We start from the raw sequence: 16,193 nt of genomic DNA on the forward strand, positions 1-16,193 counted from the left end.
TTAGCTTCCTGGCCGTTTTAACCTGACGGTTAGCTTCCTGACCGTTTTAACCTGACTGTTAGCTTCCTGACCGTCAGCTTCCTGACCGTTTTAACCTATTAGCTTCCTGATGTTTAGCCTCCTGATGTTTAGCCTCCTGGCAGTTAGCTTCCTGGCGGTTAGCCTCCTGGCAGTTAACCTCCTGATGTCTAGCTTCCTGATGGTTAGCTTCCTGACGGTTAGCCTCCTGGCAGTTAACCTCCTGATATCTAGCTTCCTGGCGGTTAGCCTCCTGGCGTTAGCATCCTGACGGTTAGCGTCCTGACGTTGCGGTTGTTTCAGGCCATGCGGACGCTGAGCTGGAAGCCTCACCTGGGCTCCGTCACTCTGGACCTGGAGCTGGAGGACCGGACCCTCACCAACCTCACCGTGTCGCCGATTCATGCCGCCATCATCCTGCACTTCCAGGAGAAAAGTACGAGCTCTGGGTTTAAATATTTACCTGAATACAGGTGCAGGCCACACATTTCATATTTTATGCATGATTTTTCTTAGTTGAAGCCTTAAAATGCGGAAGGGGTGTGAATACTTTTGTTAGTTGTGAAAACAAAAGTTTTTTTTCCTGCATTTTAAATTCTGGTGCTGATCCAAACCAATCAGGTGATTCCTACGTGTTTCCTCTTCCTCCTCGTCTTCCTCCTGCCTGTGCTTTAACCTGACAGGCTCGTGGACCCTGGAGGAGCTGAGCGTGAAGCTGGCCGCCCCCAAGGAGCTGCTGCACAGGAAGCTGGCGCTGTGGCAGCAGCAGGGCGTCCTGCGGGAGGAGGCGGCCGGCCGCTACGCCGTCATGGAGACGGGCACCACACGCGACAGGCTGGACCGCGGCGTGATGCTGATCGACAGCGACGAGGAGCGCGACTCCAACACCACCACCCAGTCTGAGCAGAGGGAGGAGAAGCTGCAGGTCTGCAGTCACTTCCTGCTTCCTCCCAAAGGCCCCGGGAGTTTTAAGTCAAAAAGAGAGCTGGTGCAGAGATAGATAGATAAATAATATTTAATCTGCTGTCAATACCAAGAATGTAGACATCAACCGAGCTGAACACCAGGAAAATCCACCTGCAGTACACAGTTCAACCTAAAGAGGGCAGCACTGAGACACATTTAGGCCAAATAACGGAACTGAACAAAGTGACATAAAAACATTATGCTGCACTTAAAGGTGCATCATCATCTTTAATCTCCATGGCAACCACTCAGCTGCAAAACCCCTGGGTGGACGTTGCCCCACCGTCAAGGTGCAGCTCCTCCCCACTCAGCTCCTTCAGACTAGCCAGCAGCAATTAGCAAACAGCTGGTGGAACTGAGCTGCTGCTCAGCAACGCTGGTAGAAACGTTATAATAGAGGAGCCATGTGGGGAAAAAAGTAATAAGATTAGTTATGTTAATATGAGAATAAAATAAAGACGTTAAGAGAATAAAGTCATAAGCAGCATCAGTTCTGTGCAACTAAACGACCTTTGACCCTGTTTGTTCCCACAGCTGTTCTGGGCCTACATCCAGGCCATGCTCACCAACCTGGACAGCATGACGCTGGAGCGCATCCACACCATGCTGCGCATGTTCGTTGCCACGGGACCCGTCGTCACGGAGATGGACGTCAACGAGCTGGAGGCCTTCCTGCAGAGGAAAGTCAGGGAGCATCAGCTGATCGTTTCCACCGGCATCTACAGACTGCCCAAGACCAGCTGAGGAGGACGGGGCGTTCAGGGGAATCGGGAAGATACAGGACCGAGGAGGACGGGGCGTTCAGGGGAATCGGGAAGATACAGGACCGAGGAGGACGGGGCGTTCGGGGGAATCGGGAAGATACAGGACCGAGGAGGACGGGGCGTTCGGGGGAATCGGGAAGATACAGGACCGAGGAGGACGGGGCGTTCGGGGGAAACGGGAAGATACAGGACCGAGGAGAAACGCCTGACTCCTACAGATAAAAACCACTGAATGAACAGTTTTCAGTGTTTTGCTTCAGGAAATTAAAACGTTTGAGATGATGTCATGTTTTTCATGTGCATTTCTAAGTTTTCATTGAAATTTCAGAATGTTATGAAGATCTTTGACTTTGTTACTGACGACATTCTGATGGCAGAATGTCTGATATAAAAAAGTTAATTTAAGATCTCTAACTCACTTGGAGATAAAATTATAGCTCCAGATTTTACTAAATCGGTTTTATTTACTTTCTAGATATCTGCAATTTAATTTGCACTAATTGATCAATAAATCTTATTTAAAATAATTGGACTTATGACTATTCAAAATATACGAGATCTGAAATTTAGGTTATAACTTGTAATTGAATTAATTTTCATACTGATATGTTGAGTTGAAGCTTCCATGCATCTTGTTCTGTTATTTAGTTTTAACCTGTTTAATCCCACCGGCAACAATTGTTGCCAGACATTTTTCCAACTTCGGGAACCTCTAAAATAATTTTGACTTTTAGCAACTAATTTAAGTTTTTAAATCAAATAGAGTGTCTTCTCTAACCAATATCAGTTTCCTGTATTAGTGTGAAAGGTCACATGACCTCTTTACTTCCTGCCTGTGATGCTGGAGGTAAACATCCGTCACTAACCTCATTAAAATATTTAAACATCAATAAAATATTTTGTACATATGTTCTTTCAAGTGTCTTCTACTGATGTATAAAGAAAATTGTATCCATTCGTCCATATTTTGATCATAAGCAGAGTGAATGTAAGTGACGGCAGTATATCCACTGATCTGTTTATTCTATATGCACAGCTTTAAACCATCAGATATTTCACATCTTCTAGACCTGAACGAAACTCAAAATGTCTTTTACATCCCACAGCTGAAACCCTGTCCCATTTCAGCCCCCAAAAGCTGACCCTTCCCCAAAATGTGGCGACTGGATGACGCCACGCTTGGTCTGGTGGGCCGGGGGAACTTCCTCTCGCCTCTGATGAAATAACTAAATGAGGTCAAAGGTCGCTTGGCACATTGAGACAATGACATCTGCAGGATCTGTTTCTAAAATATTTCTGAACACTTGTAGCCATTCTTCGTTATAATAGGTTACGTATGTCATGATTTTTCTTATTTTTATGTGTAAATAGGCCAGATGTGTGTAGTTTAGACTAGGCCGTTTCCCAGAGTATAAAACCTGTATTTAACCAACATAAAATGTAATAATTCATAAATATGTGTAATGCAGGTCCAAGGATTGAAATCCATGCACTTATTTTTCAGGAAAAAATTTGCATTCAGTCATAATGCAACAGCAGGTACCTTGAATGCGAGTGGTGAAGCTGATTTTATGTTAAACATGTTTTCGGATTTTCCTGCCGTTTCCTCTGAACAGAAGCTTCAGTCCGTCTGAAACACCAGAAACTTTAAGCGTTTATTTTCTGCTCAAAGCATCACAAACAGCAGCAGACGGATGCATTTCTACATTTCAGGCAGGACAGGTTTAGACATGAAGAGGATTTTCTGGACCAGCGTCTCAGCTCAGTCACTGTCAACAGAACATCTGGACTTATTGCTTTATTTTAACATTTTCATGGCAGCAGACATTAAAAGCTCTCAGGAGGTTATTAAGTCATTCAGACTGAAACAAGGCAGATTACCGAATTCATCACTTTAGTAACAAAACGTTCCCTTTGAAGGATTAAAACGTAACAGGTTCAGGAGTGAAGTTAAAGGAACAGGCCGGTGTTTTTACCCCTTCAGCTGCAATCAGAGCAAACGTCTGGAAAACGGAGCAGAAACTCTGGAAGCTTCTCCAGAACATATTACAGTTCACTTCAGGAGGAATTATTAATCACAACCATTTTAATATTTGTTTTTAACGATTAAATTACAGTTTTAAGGGGGGAAATAAATCTGATTAAGAAGTAGGATATTTTTACAGCTTCAGGTGGGAAACGTGAAAGTTGATTATTTGTATCATGTCCAGTTTTATGGAAGAGCCATGCAGAGAGCATGAAACAGCGGCCTGCTCCCTCAGCTCCTGGTCAGTGCTGCAGACTTTTCCCTCAGGTTGAACCATGAACCGCCGGCTGCGCAGCGCCAACGCCGCAGCAACACCACGCTGCAGCAGCAATGCCGCGCCGCCGCAGAACCGCCGCGCCGCCACAGAGCCTCAGCAGCACTTCTTGGCTCGCTTGCGGTGGCCGCGGTCTTTCTGGGTGCTGATGTTGACCGTGTCTTTCTCCCGGAAGCGCTCCCTCTCGGCGCGGTCCCGGCTTTCCTTCTTGGCGTGGAGCACCATGCGAGTAAATGCCATGAACATCTGGAAAGGAAAACCGAACATGAACAGCAGACCTGGATGTGCTTCAGAAAACGTCCCGGTTAGACCTGGATGTTCTGCTGCTCAGTCATGAAGCTGCTGGACAGAAAACATCTGGACTGTTTCTAACAAATAAAACATTTTAACTGGGAAACATGAGATGTGACCTAAATGACTAAGTTATTCATGTTTATGGTTTTTAAAACACTTTAGTTTTCTGCTGAAAATGTATTTTGTCTTTTATTCTGTTTTAGAAAAAGTCATAATAAACCAAAGACAGGAAGTATAAATAACATTTAGTAGTTTTTTTTCTGCAAAATAATAAAACTTCATTAGATTAGTAAGTTAGTGTTTATATTCATAGCAATTATATATTTAGGATGCAAGCAATCCTTAAAACATGTTTTTTTATGAATTTAGATTGTTTTTCAGAAATTAACTTGACTTTAAAATTGACAATTTTTTTTTAATTGCACCTTCTACTTTATTGCAGCTTCATTTTGAAAATGACAGAATGTGAAATAAACAACCTTAGAAAGTAATTTGTTCAACATGAAAAATAAAAACCTGAAAATTCTGATGAATAATTAAACAGACATTTTTTCTCATCATAGGAAAAGCTAATGTTAGCAGCCTCTGTCAACATTAGCTTTTAGCAACAACTATGCTAACAGATGCTAACAGTAGCTTGCTAGCTAATGTCCTCAATTCTGAAGTCAAATCAGTCTGAGAACCATTTTAACCTTCCATCAGGTTATTTGGTAAAAATCAGGTTAAATGTTTTCTATATTTTTTTTGATGCAGGAACTGAGAATCTCGAGATAAAATCATTTTCTGTTACATCAACATTTCCATAAAAAAAGCAACAATCCCATTAATGTAAAGGTTTTCAAAGGTTTTCAGGATTTCTAAGCATCTGCTCAGGTTTTATTTGGACTTTTGTTGCTTTTTTTAAAGCTAAAAATACACATTTAAAAGTTTGACAGAAAATATAATTTTATCTCCAACAAGATGATTAGTTGGAATCTTTAGGAAAAAATGTCAAAATAATAATAAAATCTTTCACCTCTTCTACGTTTTTATTTTCTTTGGCACTTGTCTCGAAAACAGGGACGCCCAGTGACTGCCCGAACTGCACGGCGTCCTGGGTGTCCACCTTCTTCTTGGCCGGATCGTCATTCTTGTTTCCCACTGAGCAGAAATGAAGAAATGAAAATAAATAAAAGCTGGTTCTGATTTTCTGTTTTTAACAACTCCACATTCAGAAGGAAGTTCAGGCGGTTTGAACAACGTGAGAGCGCATCAGGTTGATGTATGTTACCTTTTCCTTCCTCAGAGCAGACAGAGCGTCTGCATGGTGCAACAGATTAATTATAGCTGCAAGATTTGATCAGCATCTCCGTTTTGTCACATTACAACATAAACCTTAAACTTATTTTATGCTATAAACCAGTGGTTCCCAAACTTTTTCTTCTGCGCCCCCCCAGTGGTTTCCAAACATTTTCTGTGCCCCCCCCTATGGATTACAAATGGCTGTCTGGTTGAAACGACGCGTGTGAGGGGGGAGGGGCATCGACTTATTTGGGGGCAAAATAAATGTACGTAGCTGAAAATAGACACCAACATCGGTAGCCTACAAGCTACTTGTTAAGCTTAAGGCTCTGTGTTGATATTAGCTAGTCATCTTTTAGCTAACATTACCTGCATCCAACAGCTTTACTCAGCTCAGTCGGTTAGTTTGGAGGGAAAAACTGTGAAAAGTTCTTTGCGTTTTGCTGGTTTGCTGCCGTGATTCTAACACAAACCTACGTAGCTCCGCCCAGCAGCAGGTCTCCTTCACAGGTGGAAACCCAGCGCGAGCGCCGTAGCGCTCATGTTGCGTTTAAAGGCGGCTCGGAAAAACAGGTTTCCACATGTTAACAACGGATTAAACAGTTTTAACTGCTGATAAAAGTGACAGAGGACACAAATATGGGAAGTGTGGAAGCCCCTACTGTATCAAATTGACATAGGAATAACAGAGAGTTGGCCATTCTAAGGTAAAAACCCAGCGCATACAGTGTTCATGTTTTGTTTTTTTCATCCAGACGGCTTCCCGCGCCCCCCCTGCAATGACACGGAGCCCCCCCTAGGGGGCGCGCCCCACAGCTTGGGAACCTCTGCTATAAACCAACAGAAAGGGAATCGCTAGGAAATGGAAGAACTTTGTTTTTAACAAATCTGAAAAGTGTGGCATACATACTTTGTAGAAACACTGATGTAACAGCTGCAGATCTTAGAAACAGAGTGCTATAAAAAACATCCAGCTGATTTTTGGTGTCTGGAAATTGAGCCCTTTCAAAATCCTCCTGATACCCAACATGCTTCACCAGATGTTCAGGGGTTTGTTAGTCTTTTTATTTTACGCAGTAGTGCAAGTAGAAAAAGTGCTACTTTGTTTTAAATCCATCGCCTCTAAGTTCTTTAATCTGCAGAAGAAGTGAAAACGTTTCAGGGTGTGAATACTCGCGCGGAGCCCACCCAGGATCTTGCAGACGTTGTCGCAGTTCTCGGAGATCTCGTTGAGCCAGCGCTTGACGTTGACGAAGGACTCCGGGTTGGTCACGTCGTAGACGATGATGACGCCGTGCGTGTTCCTGTAGTATCTGTCGACACAAGGCGCAGGATCAGCGCTACGATGCGGCACGGAGAACAGAAACCCAGCAGAGAGGCAGCGTTACGTGGAGGTGATGGTTCTGAATCGCTCCTGGCCCGCCGTGTCCCAGATCTGCAGCTTGACGCGCTCGCCCTCCATGTCCACCGTCCGGATCTTAAAGTCCACTCCGATGGTGGTGATGTAGCTGCCTGCAGGAAGTTAGAAAAGCATCACAACCCTGCATTTTTACTGGTTGTTTTTAACTAAATATTTGAATCTGTTGCTTCATTATTCTGTGTATCATTGACTTCTACACTGAATCCATTGAATCACTATAATTTATTTCTATTCAGTTCGTTTTCTGCACCTGAAATAATTTTTTATGATCATAATCTAATCATAAAATATGTTGATAAAAATATTTAAAAAACATTTTTCTCATTTTGAAATGACTCAGCAGATCAGAGTCGATGTTTCCTGTTTCAGAGACTCCTGGGTTCAAAACTGTCCCCAAATAATTCAATTAAGAAAAAATAAATATTTAACAAAAAATACAATTTAATTACTAAAACCGTCTTAGCTTCTAATTTCAGAGTTTGTATGGATATTTGCTGCACATGTTGAGGCCACAACAAAAGAACAAAAATGGCTGAAAATACATTTTCACTTTGTTCCTTTATTCTTATATTTGCTGTAAAGTTTTTATGCTGATGGTTTGATACGGATCAAATTTTTTGTGTTTTCACTAAATCGGTTTCTGACTTCCACAGAGCATGTTAAAATAAAACCTGTTTATAAACGCGGTTTCTTCAGTCTGGCGGGGCAACATGCAGGAAGCCTGCAGGTTGGGAAACAGAACCAGGAGCAGAGAAGCGGCTCTGCGGCTGATTTCCAGGTTTTCTTCATAACTTCGCCCTGCAGACATGTCGGGACGCCTGCGCAGCGCTGAGATGCCTGAACCTGACAAAACGGCCGACCTGCAGCCAGAGAAACTCACCGGAGAAGGAGTTGTCTGCGAAGCGCAGCAGCAGGCTGCTCTTCCCCACATCTGAGGAGGAACAGATGAGAGACGAGATTAGAGAGGCGGTCAAACTGGTCTGAGGAACCAGCAGGCGACTCGGCTTCCTCCCAGTAAAACCAGCAGGGAGAGACCAACTGAACCAGAAGCTACTGGAGCAAAACTCACACTCGGCATCAAAATGCTCATTTATTTTAGTAAACCAGACTTTTACCTTCCACTCAACTTTCCAGTGACCTGTTGGCTCAACCAGCCTTACCGTCATGTGTCCTGCCTGCTTTAAGTAAAACCAAACTGGCTGTTATTTCATGGAATCAATCAAATTTTTACTTCTGACTAAATTACTAAAATAAATAACTGATATTCTAATTTACCGATGGCAGGTTTTGTTAAACATCAGCAGTTAATCAGGAAATGCTGACGGTGAAACAGACAAACGGTTCAGGAAACGACTGAAGTCCAGGATTCTCCAGGATCTGGCTGGTTTCTGCTGCCAGATCATTTTATTTATTAGTAACTTCACATGAAACTTATTTAACATTTCTTTCATCTTAATATGTTACTGTGGTTTAAAGGCTTATTAACAAAAACTAAAATTACACAGAAACTGAAGGTAGGAATTAATGTTGGACTGAGATTTTTTTAAATGCGATAAGACACAATATTACCAGAATAAAGTTGTAAAATTACTAGAAAAAAGTTGTTTTAATGAGAAAAGCTTCAGTAGTTATGAGCAGCTCGTCGAATCATTTCAAAGTTCTGCTGCTGATAATTTATTTTTTTCATATTTTACTTTTTTGTGTAATTCTAAAAAAAAAAGACGACTTCATTCTGCTAATATTACAACTTTATGCTGGAAATATTAGTTTGTCAAACTGTCAGTTTTCTAGTATTATAACTTAATTGTTGTACAACTTTCTCAAATTAAGATTTTTTTTCTCATATAACAAACGGGTTTTATGCTGATGGTTGTCAGACATATTTATTCTCATATTATTGCGATTCAAAATAAAAAGACTAATGTATAATTTTGACTTTATTCTCTTATTATTTCACCTTCATTGCTGTAAATTTGTATTCTTGTAATTATTTTTTTTTAGGCTGGCTCTAACACTGCCATAAATTAGACGGCTCTGTCCTGCAGGTAAGATACTGCCTGCTCCTACTTACTTCACACAACCACTATAAACATGATAATTATGTGTTTGTCTTGTTTTTATGCACCAACATGATTAAAATGCTCATTAAACACAAAGTGAATAAATTTTGCTAGTCCAGCAGAAATGCTCCTCCTCCTCCTCCTCCTCACTGTGATGAAGGTTAGGCCATAAAATGATGTAATAATAAACATAATCAGTGGATCCTGCAGTTCAGGATAATAAACTCTCCTTTATGTGGAAATGAAAACATTATTGAGCCGATCCTGAGGTAAAGGAAGCAGAACTGAAGGAGTTAGTAAAACATACTAACTGGAGTCTCCAATGATGAGCAGCTTAAAGAGATGATTGTAGTCTTTTCCTGCCATCTGATTGGCCGTGTATCCACTTTCCCAGTAAAACCAGTTTCATATGAGGAGGTGACCTCTGACCCCCTCAGGAGCACATGCAGTTTGTGTTTACTTCAGCAGCTCCAGTTGGGGAACATTTCCAGGTGAATCTGCTGCTGTAGTCGTCCAGACGCAGCGCGTGGCGTTTCTGCAGCGCCGCAGCGTTCAGCATGCAGGCCGCATGTTACAGCCGCCCTCCTGCAGCCGATCCCCGTCCCGCCGGAGCAGCGCCGCACCCACGGCTCTGGACCCGCAGCTCTGCACCCGCAGCTACTCCATCACCGAGGCATTGTGCCGGTTCTGGTCCCAAATCAGCCGGAGCGAGGCGTTCCCGTTTCTGTTCCTTTGTTTCACTTCGCTTTCCCCAGCGGTCAGGTGGAGTCACAGATCTCACTTCTTCTTCTTCAGGGTTTTAGGATGAGGGAACCTAAAACAGGAGAAATGTTAGATGAATGTGACGATTGCTTCATTTTTACTGACTGAGCTGCAGGTGCAGCTTTCTGGCCGATCACCGACCTTTAAAAAGTCGGACCTGCCCATTCCGATTTTGGCCGATCATTTTTTTTGTCTGAAATAAAAGTTGCTGAGTTGGCAACTTTTATTTCCATTTTACAGGAGGGTCACTAATGTCACCCCTGGTGGGCGGGGCTCACCCCCGGTGGGCGGGGCTAACAGTCGAACCTCTCAGTGCAGAGCAGAAGGACTGTGGCTGATTTTCAGACTTTTGTTGAGGAAGATAAGATCTGCTTCACATGCAAGTATCGGCGGATCACCAATGTCCCAAAACGAAGGAAATCAGCGCCGATAAATGGGTGCGGCTCTGGACTGAGCCGCTCCTGAGTCACTAATCACTTCCTGCCCTCTGACTCAACTGGATCCGGTGCTGGAGGAACCCAGCAGGGCGCCAACCGGGCCTTCAGGGCTCCTTCCACACGTCACAGATACATAAATGCAGCAGCTTCTGTAGCAACTTCCTGTTTTCAGCGACCGCCTGCTGGAGAACTGTCAGCTCAGCTTTTCAATCGGCCGTTATGCAGGACGGTTTCACGATTAAAACGTTTTTATTACGTTCCGTGAGATACCACTATTATCCAAGATAATATCTTATTCATTGAGAATTAGGTTGGCAAAATAATTATTTATGCTTGAAAAAAATTAAAAGTTACTCATTTGCATCAAAATCGACAAACAGATCCGTTTATGTCTGCCAGAATTGCTGCTAACAGCTAAGAGCAGCGTTGTTTGGTACTTTCCCCTGAAGCAAAGGAATAAAGGGAATACTGAAGGATTCCACATGCTAACATTGCTAATGCTACATCACTGATCATGGAGAGCAACTCAAAAGGGTCAGAGAAACTCTGTTAACTGAAACAATGAGGCTTTATTGTCCTGGTCGAGTTAAGCTAACGCTAGCTGGTCAAATATGAGCAAACAGACACAAACAGCCACAGATGGCGCTCTGACAGTCTGAGCGCCGTCAAGATCCCACAATGCTCCATTTTACTGCGGCACGAATCAACGCAGAAAAATGTTCATCAGCTGCTCAGTCAGCTATTAAATAGTGAAACAAACAACCAAACCACTGCAAGCTGTATTTGATCATTACAGAAAATATGATGCAAAATTACCAGAAAGAAAAACTTTACAGAGCTGCTGCTTTATAGATCTACATGGAGTAGACCCGTGTTTGTTTTAGTGTAGAATGATCCTTTATTTGTTCCTCAGTGGGAAAATGAATTTTTATCAACAGCAAGCAGACAGACAAATGGAAGCAAACAATATAGATAAGCAGCTATAATAAAATAAAATAATTGCAGAACTGACTTAAATGTTAGAACAGAAAAACAAATGAAAAAAAACTTCTGGTAGCATTCAGACAGATGCAACTTTTGCTCCTCTTCTGACCAGCATCTTGAATATGATGTGGACCAGCATAAGCTCTCACCTTTTACTCCCCCAACATATTTGTCCTGGAGTCACAAACTGTGAAAATCTCACTTTCCTCTACATAATTGGTGCACATCTTACTCTTCAAGTTGTTTAAAAAAGTTATTCAGACAATTTCTGTCTCACCATTCAAAGTTTAACTATATGGTGTTGAAAAGCTACCTCAAGCTAATGCTAGCTCCTCAAGCTAATGCTAGCTCCTCAAGCTAATGCTAGCTTGAGGAGATGTTAAAACACTCCTTCATTTAGCTTAGACACAGAGAAAAATGGTATAAGCTGAAGGATGAAGCTAATTATCATGGCTACACCTAAAGGAGAGAATTTGTTTTGCTTTTCTCTTTACGTGGTCTGGCTGTTGACTCCCTTCTCAACCCATTTATGCTCAGTGCACCGTTTTTCTGTCGCCTATGGGCACACATCCATTCCTGGTTATCCTGTAAAAAAGTTTGTTTTGTTTAAAAAAAACCTACTATGACAGCTTTTGACAGGGTGCTGTGAGGCGCTGTGTCACTGCCCTTTTATGGAGGTGCGTTTCCGGTTTTCAGGGCATGACTCAACAGGCTCCTTTTGCTTCAACACTTAGGAAAAAAACAATGGAAATGTTGATTATGAGTCTTTTTTTTATTTACTTTCAAGAAGTTGTTTGGTTCTGGACAATTTTGTTTTCCAAGGAAGTGTAGCCCAGGAGCGATGAAATTATAAAAATATTAATACTTACTTTTAACATAGCTTCATAATTTAATCAACGCATTTCATATTTAAACATTATTTGCATATCAAAACATTCTCATTAATTGCATGAGCCTTAAAATGGTTTCAGTCTATTAAAAGAAAAAAAAGTTTATAGCTGAACATAAAAACGCAAAAATGATCATTTTAAGATCTCTGTTTCGTTTTCTTTCCCTGACATTAATCGGAATAACTTGTAGTAAAACTAGTTCTCCATTTAACAACATGTCACTGCGGACTTTTCTGGATGTGAAACTGATGTTTTGCACCAACGGTCAAAAGTTTCAGCTACGAACCGAACCGGTGGGTGGTCGCCCTGGTCGGTCTTAAACCCCCAAAACAGACACATAAAACACATTTTAACAGCAGGACAGTCCAACAGGAAAAACAAATATCCATTTAAATTTGTTTGTTGCAGAGTGTGGACAGTCGTGGAGCCCTCCAGGTTTTTCCCACCCTGGAATGACGGAGTGGGCCCTAAATCTGGAATGTCAAGAAACTTCCAACGGCCCGGACAAACTCCGGAGCAGCTGCGGGAAAATGGAGCACTTACTTCGGTCATCTGGCGGACTCGGTGCTCGGACGGCGGCTCATGTTTCCAGGCCCCGCAGCAGTCGCTAGATTTAGCCTCGGCGCAGCCTGCTGGAACAGCGCTGTCTCCGGTCGGAATGCCTCCCCACCGCCGCGGCCACACCTGACTGACTGACGGCGGCTGGTGATGAGCTGATGCTGCGTTCAGGAGGGTAGGAAAATACAGAGCTCCAACGTGTTTCCCCCGGAAAAATCATTAAATACGGTGAAAATAGAAATTTCGACCAAAAAATATTTCTAATATTTGTTTTTAATGCAAGATAAACTAATCTTACCTGCCGAATAGTCAATAAATTTTTCTTTAACGTAGCTAAAGTACAATTCGGTGTCATGACCTGTGGCAAGCTGTTAGTGACAAATATCTACACTTTTCCATTTCTAGACAATAATTTGTTATAAAAATTACCATGTCTGAATTGGGACACTGTAAAAGCCAGAGAAAATAAACAAAATATTGTAAAGTGCTCAAGACTGCCAAATTCCCACTAATCTTTTTATTTCATACATTAATATCTATACTTATTTTTTTACTGGTCTTTTTTATATTTTTTGTTTATTATTTTATTATTGGCGCCTTACACCAAAAGTTTTCTCAATATGTGCTTCGCAAATGTGCAGTTGAATGACAATAAAGTTTGCCTATGTGCTTCAGAGCAGCTAACAAAAAAAAAAGCTTGGAAAAAACACACTTAACACAGTAATAGTTGTTGAAAACTATGCATATGTTGCTCCTGGGTGATTTTGAATCCTNCCTANAGAGGAGACCTGGATNTCTTTACCAGCAATTAAATATTTTTTTCTGATACTTATATGGTAAGCTGTTAGGGTCAAATATTGGCTCTAGAAATCCATCTAGGGGAAAAAAACTAGAAAACATTGCAGTTCGATCAGTCAGAATACTATAAACCCCATCAGAAAGCATTCCAACACTTTTTTTCCACTCCTCTTTTTTTATATCAACAAATTACTTGATTGGTGGAAAAAGTGGTGTTCACAGACTAAATAGATTTGACACCAACGGCTTGCCGTAGCCTCACACCAGTTGCGCTTCTGCACTGTGCAGCATTTCATCTCTATGCTGCATTCAAGTCAACTCGTACACTGGATTATCCGCATTAATATGACTCCAAAATGCCAAAACAAAGCCTTTTTAACTATTCCACATAGAAAATTATCACAAAATGTAAATGTGAACTTAATTTACACTGAAAACAAAATAAGTGAAGCTAACTTTTATATATTTTTAAAACCTTTTCTGTATTGATAGTTGCTGGTGTGTCTTACATAGGGTATAAAACACTCTGAATCCATTTAGTTAAAACATTGAGCTATATGTTTTTCTACAAAAGCATCTATATAAATTATAGATATGGATTTGGTTCAGTAAAACCTTTGGTAACATGATATCACCTGTGTGTTTGTTTAGTTGTTTTTTGGTTAAAGGTTCAAATCTCAGCGAGATTAAAATGAAACCAGCAGAAATTTTTTGGAGCAGAACAGATTTGAGTTTCAGCTGATTTGAGATGACAGACGCTGATGTGGAGATCAGCTTCCTGGTTGCAACATCAGGAAGTTGCATCCTGTCACGGTTAGCGTTGAGAAACAAAGTTTTCCAAAACCTCAGAATTTCTGCTACCTGCTCAAGTTTTAATCCTCGTTATTGAATTTTGATTTAAAATATCAGATGAAATTCAGGAAATCGTATTTTTTAGGCCAGAGAAAATGCAGATGGTTTTAAAATGACACATAGACTACGTGTTAAATATGCAAAATAGTTCTTTCAACAGATCAGGTAACTTTAGTTTTATTGTGATGGGCAGAAGGATAAAGTTTGGGTTGTAAATGTCTCAGTCTTGCTCTAATCCAGGGTGTCCAAAGTGTGGCTCAGGGGCCGTTTGCGGTCCTTGGAGCAGCTTCGTGTGGCTCTTTATTTTAGGAATGGTTTACTCCATTACTGAGGCAGATGGAGACTTTTAGTGGATTTTCTTTGTACATTTTCAATGACAAATTTACATCTTAGAAAAGTTTAGGTACAAAACAAACATTTTTCTTTTATAAGCTGTGCGTCTTGTCTTTTTAATTTCATTTTAATGTCATAGTAAGTAGGGCAAAAATCCCCAGCAACTTTTAACATCAAAACAGACTAAGTCACACCCAATAATTACAATGTGTTAAATCCAATTACAGGTCTTATTTTCGCTCCAGCATAATCTCCATTTGCCTGATTTATCATTTTTCTCTTTCTACCAAAAACTGGATGACAAAAGTCTTCAGTCTGTTGTTTCGGTCTCAACCAGACCCTTTTTCTGAAGGTTTACAGAAATTTCATAATTCATTTTATTTGCTGTTCCTGTTTTATTTTGGATATTTAAGATGTTTTCTTGCTTTACTATTCGTTGAAATGGTCTCAAAACAACAACTTTGTTTATGGCAACAACTTCTGGAACAATTTATCATCCATCAAAGTTTATCACGACAGGCCAAGTTATATAAATAAGTTAAACTGATTTTTTTTAAGTTCTCCTTATAATACTGAGCTGGAATTTGAGATATAAGCTGATAATCTGCACTGATCCAAGAGTTCAATTATTAAACTAGTAAAAATGCATAAAAACCAAGAAAATTTCCACCCAAATAAAATTTACAATTACTTTTTATTAATACGATGAATCATTTTCAACAAAAGAAATTACCCTAGTTTCAGTTTCTGCTCACATTGCATGGAATCGTTTACCTGTTACATAATAATAACCAAAATACGGACAGCTCATATCTACAGGAAGGACGACATTCAGCACAGGTACAGTTAGGTTGAGGCGGCTGCAGCCTGCGACGCTCCACTAAAACAAAAACAGATCACTGCAGGAGCAGTTCTCCAAACCCAGTGCTGGAGTCCAGGCTGGCAGGAGGAGGAAGAGGAGAAGGAGGAAGGATGTGTTTCTGATGATCGCTCATTTTCTCCTCCTGCTGCTGGACGAGGATCTGGGCGACCGTCGGCCTGCGCTCCTGCAGGGAAAACAGAAACACCTTCAGGAAAGTCTCACCAAGGCCGAACAACACGACAGAATACATTTTTATTTATTCAGAACTGAACTAGGATTGGAAATCAGGAAGTTTCTGCTGACCTGGGAGCGGGAGAGGAGCGAGCAGCTCGGATGTGTCTGGGAGGAGAATAACTGAGAGAACGGGAATCTCTGAGAGAGTCGGCCGGGACGCGGTGAGGCCGCGCAGGGCTGAGGGGGAAACAACAGCAGCTGCATTAAACTCACACAGTACATACACAGGGCAGAGGAGGCAGAGAAGGAAGGAAGGAAAGAAGGAAGGAAACATGTCTGCCTGAAAGGAAGAATAGGAAAACAAAGGACAGAAGGGCTGAGAGGGAGGGAGGGAGGGAGGAAGGAAGGAAGGAAGGAAGGAAGGAAGGAAGGAAGGAAGG

At 41.5% G+C, this 16,193-nt stretch overlaps 3 protein-coding genes across 6 annotated transcripts in view; 1 reads left to right on the forward strand and 2 right to left on the reverse strand.

The window, feature by feature from the left end:
• Nucleotides 1-2,032, forward strand: part of anapc2 (anaphase promoting complex subunit 2) — a 17,186-nt gene extending 15,154 nt beyond the window's left edge. Inside the window, exons 12-14 of the mRNA XM_015050760.1 lie at nt 322-454; nt 702-943; nt 1,519-2,032. Coding sequence (XP_014906246.1) covers nt 322-454; nt 702-943; nt 1,519-1,728 — 585 coding nt within the window. The 3' untranslated portion in view covers nt 1,729-2,032. The remainder of the gene's footprint in view (nt 1-321; nt 455-701; nt 944-1,518) is intronic.
• Nucleotides 2,033-3,379: 1,347 nt separating this feature from the next.
• Nucleotides 3,380-12,890, reverse strand: LOC106958715 (ras-related protein Rab-35). Its single transcript, XM_015050763.1, has 7 exons — nt 12,720-12,890; nt 9,415-9,917; nt 7,924-7,974; nt 7,012-7,135; nt 6,812-6,936; nt 5,358-5,482; nt 3,380-4,294 (listed from the first exon to the last, which is right to left on the reverse strand). The coding sequence occupies exons 2-7, from the start codon at nt 9,467-9,469 to the stop codon at nt 4,145-4,147; spliced, it is 630 nt and encodes a 209-aa protein (XP_014906249.1). The 5' UTR covers nt 9,470-9,917; nt 12,720-12,890; the 3' UTR covers nt 3,380-4,144.
• A 2,684-nt stretch (nt 12,891-15,574) lies between these two features.
• srrm2 (serine/arginine repetitive matrix 2) overlaps nt 15,575-16,193 on the reverse strand; it is a 14,360-nt gene continuing 13,741 nt past the window's right edge. For all 4 annotated transcript variants that reach the window (XM_015050775.1, XM_015050776.1, XM_015050777.1 and 1 more), the window contains 2 exons: nt 15,883-15,990; nt 15,575-15,763 (listed from right to left, as the gene is read on the reverse strand). In XM_015050775.1, coding sequence (XP_014906261.1) covers nt 15,709-15,763; nt 15,883-15,990 — 163 coding nt within the window. In that variant the 3' untranslated portion in view covers nt 15,575-15,708. The remainder of the gene's footprint in view (nt 15,764-15,882; nt 15,991-16,193) is intronic.

The sequence above is a fragment of the Poecilia latipinna genome, unplaced genomic scaffold (genome assembly GCF_001443285.1).
Source record: "Poecilia latipinna isolate Pla-1442-1.1 unplaced genomic scaffold, P_latipinna-1.0 Scaffold1009, whole genome shotgun sequence".
Classification (NCBI taxonomy): Eukaryota; Metazoa; Chordata; class Actinopteri; order Cyprinodontiformes; family Poeciliidae; genus Poecilia; species Poecilia latipinna.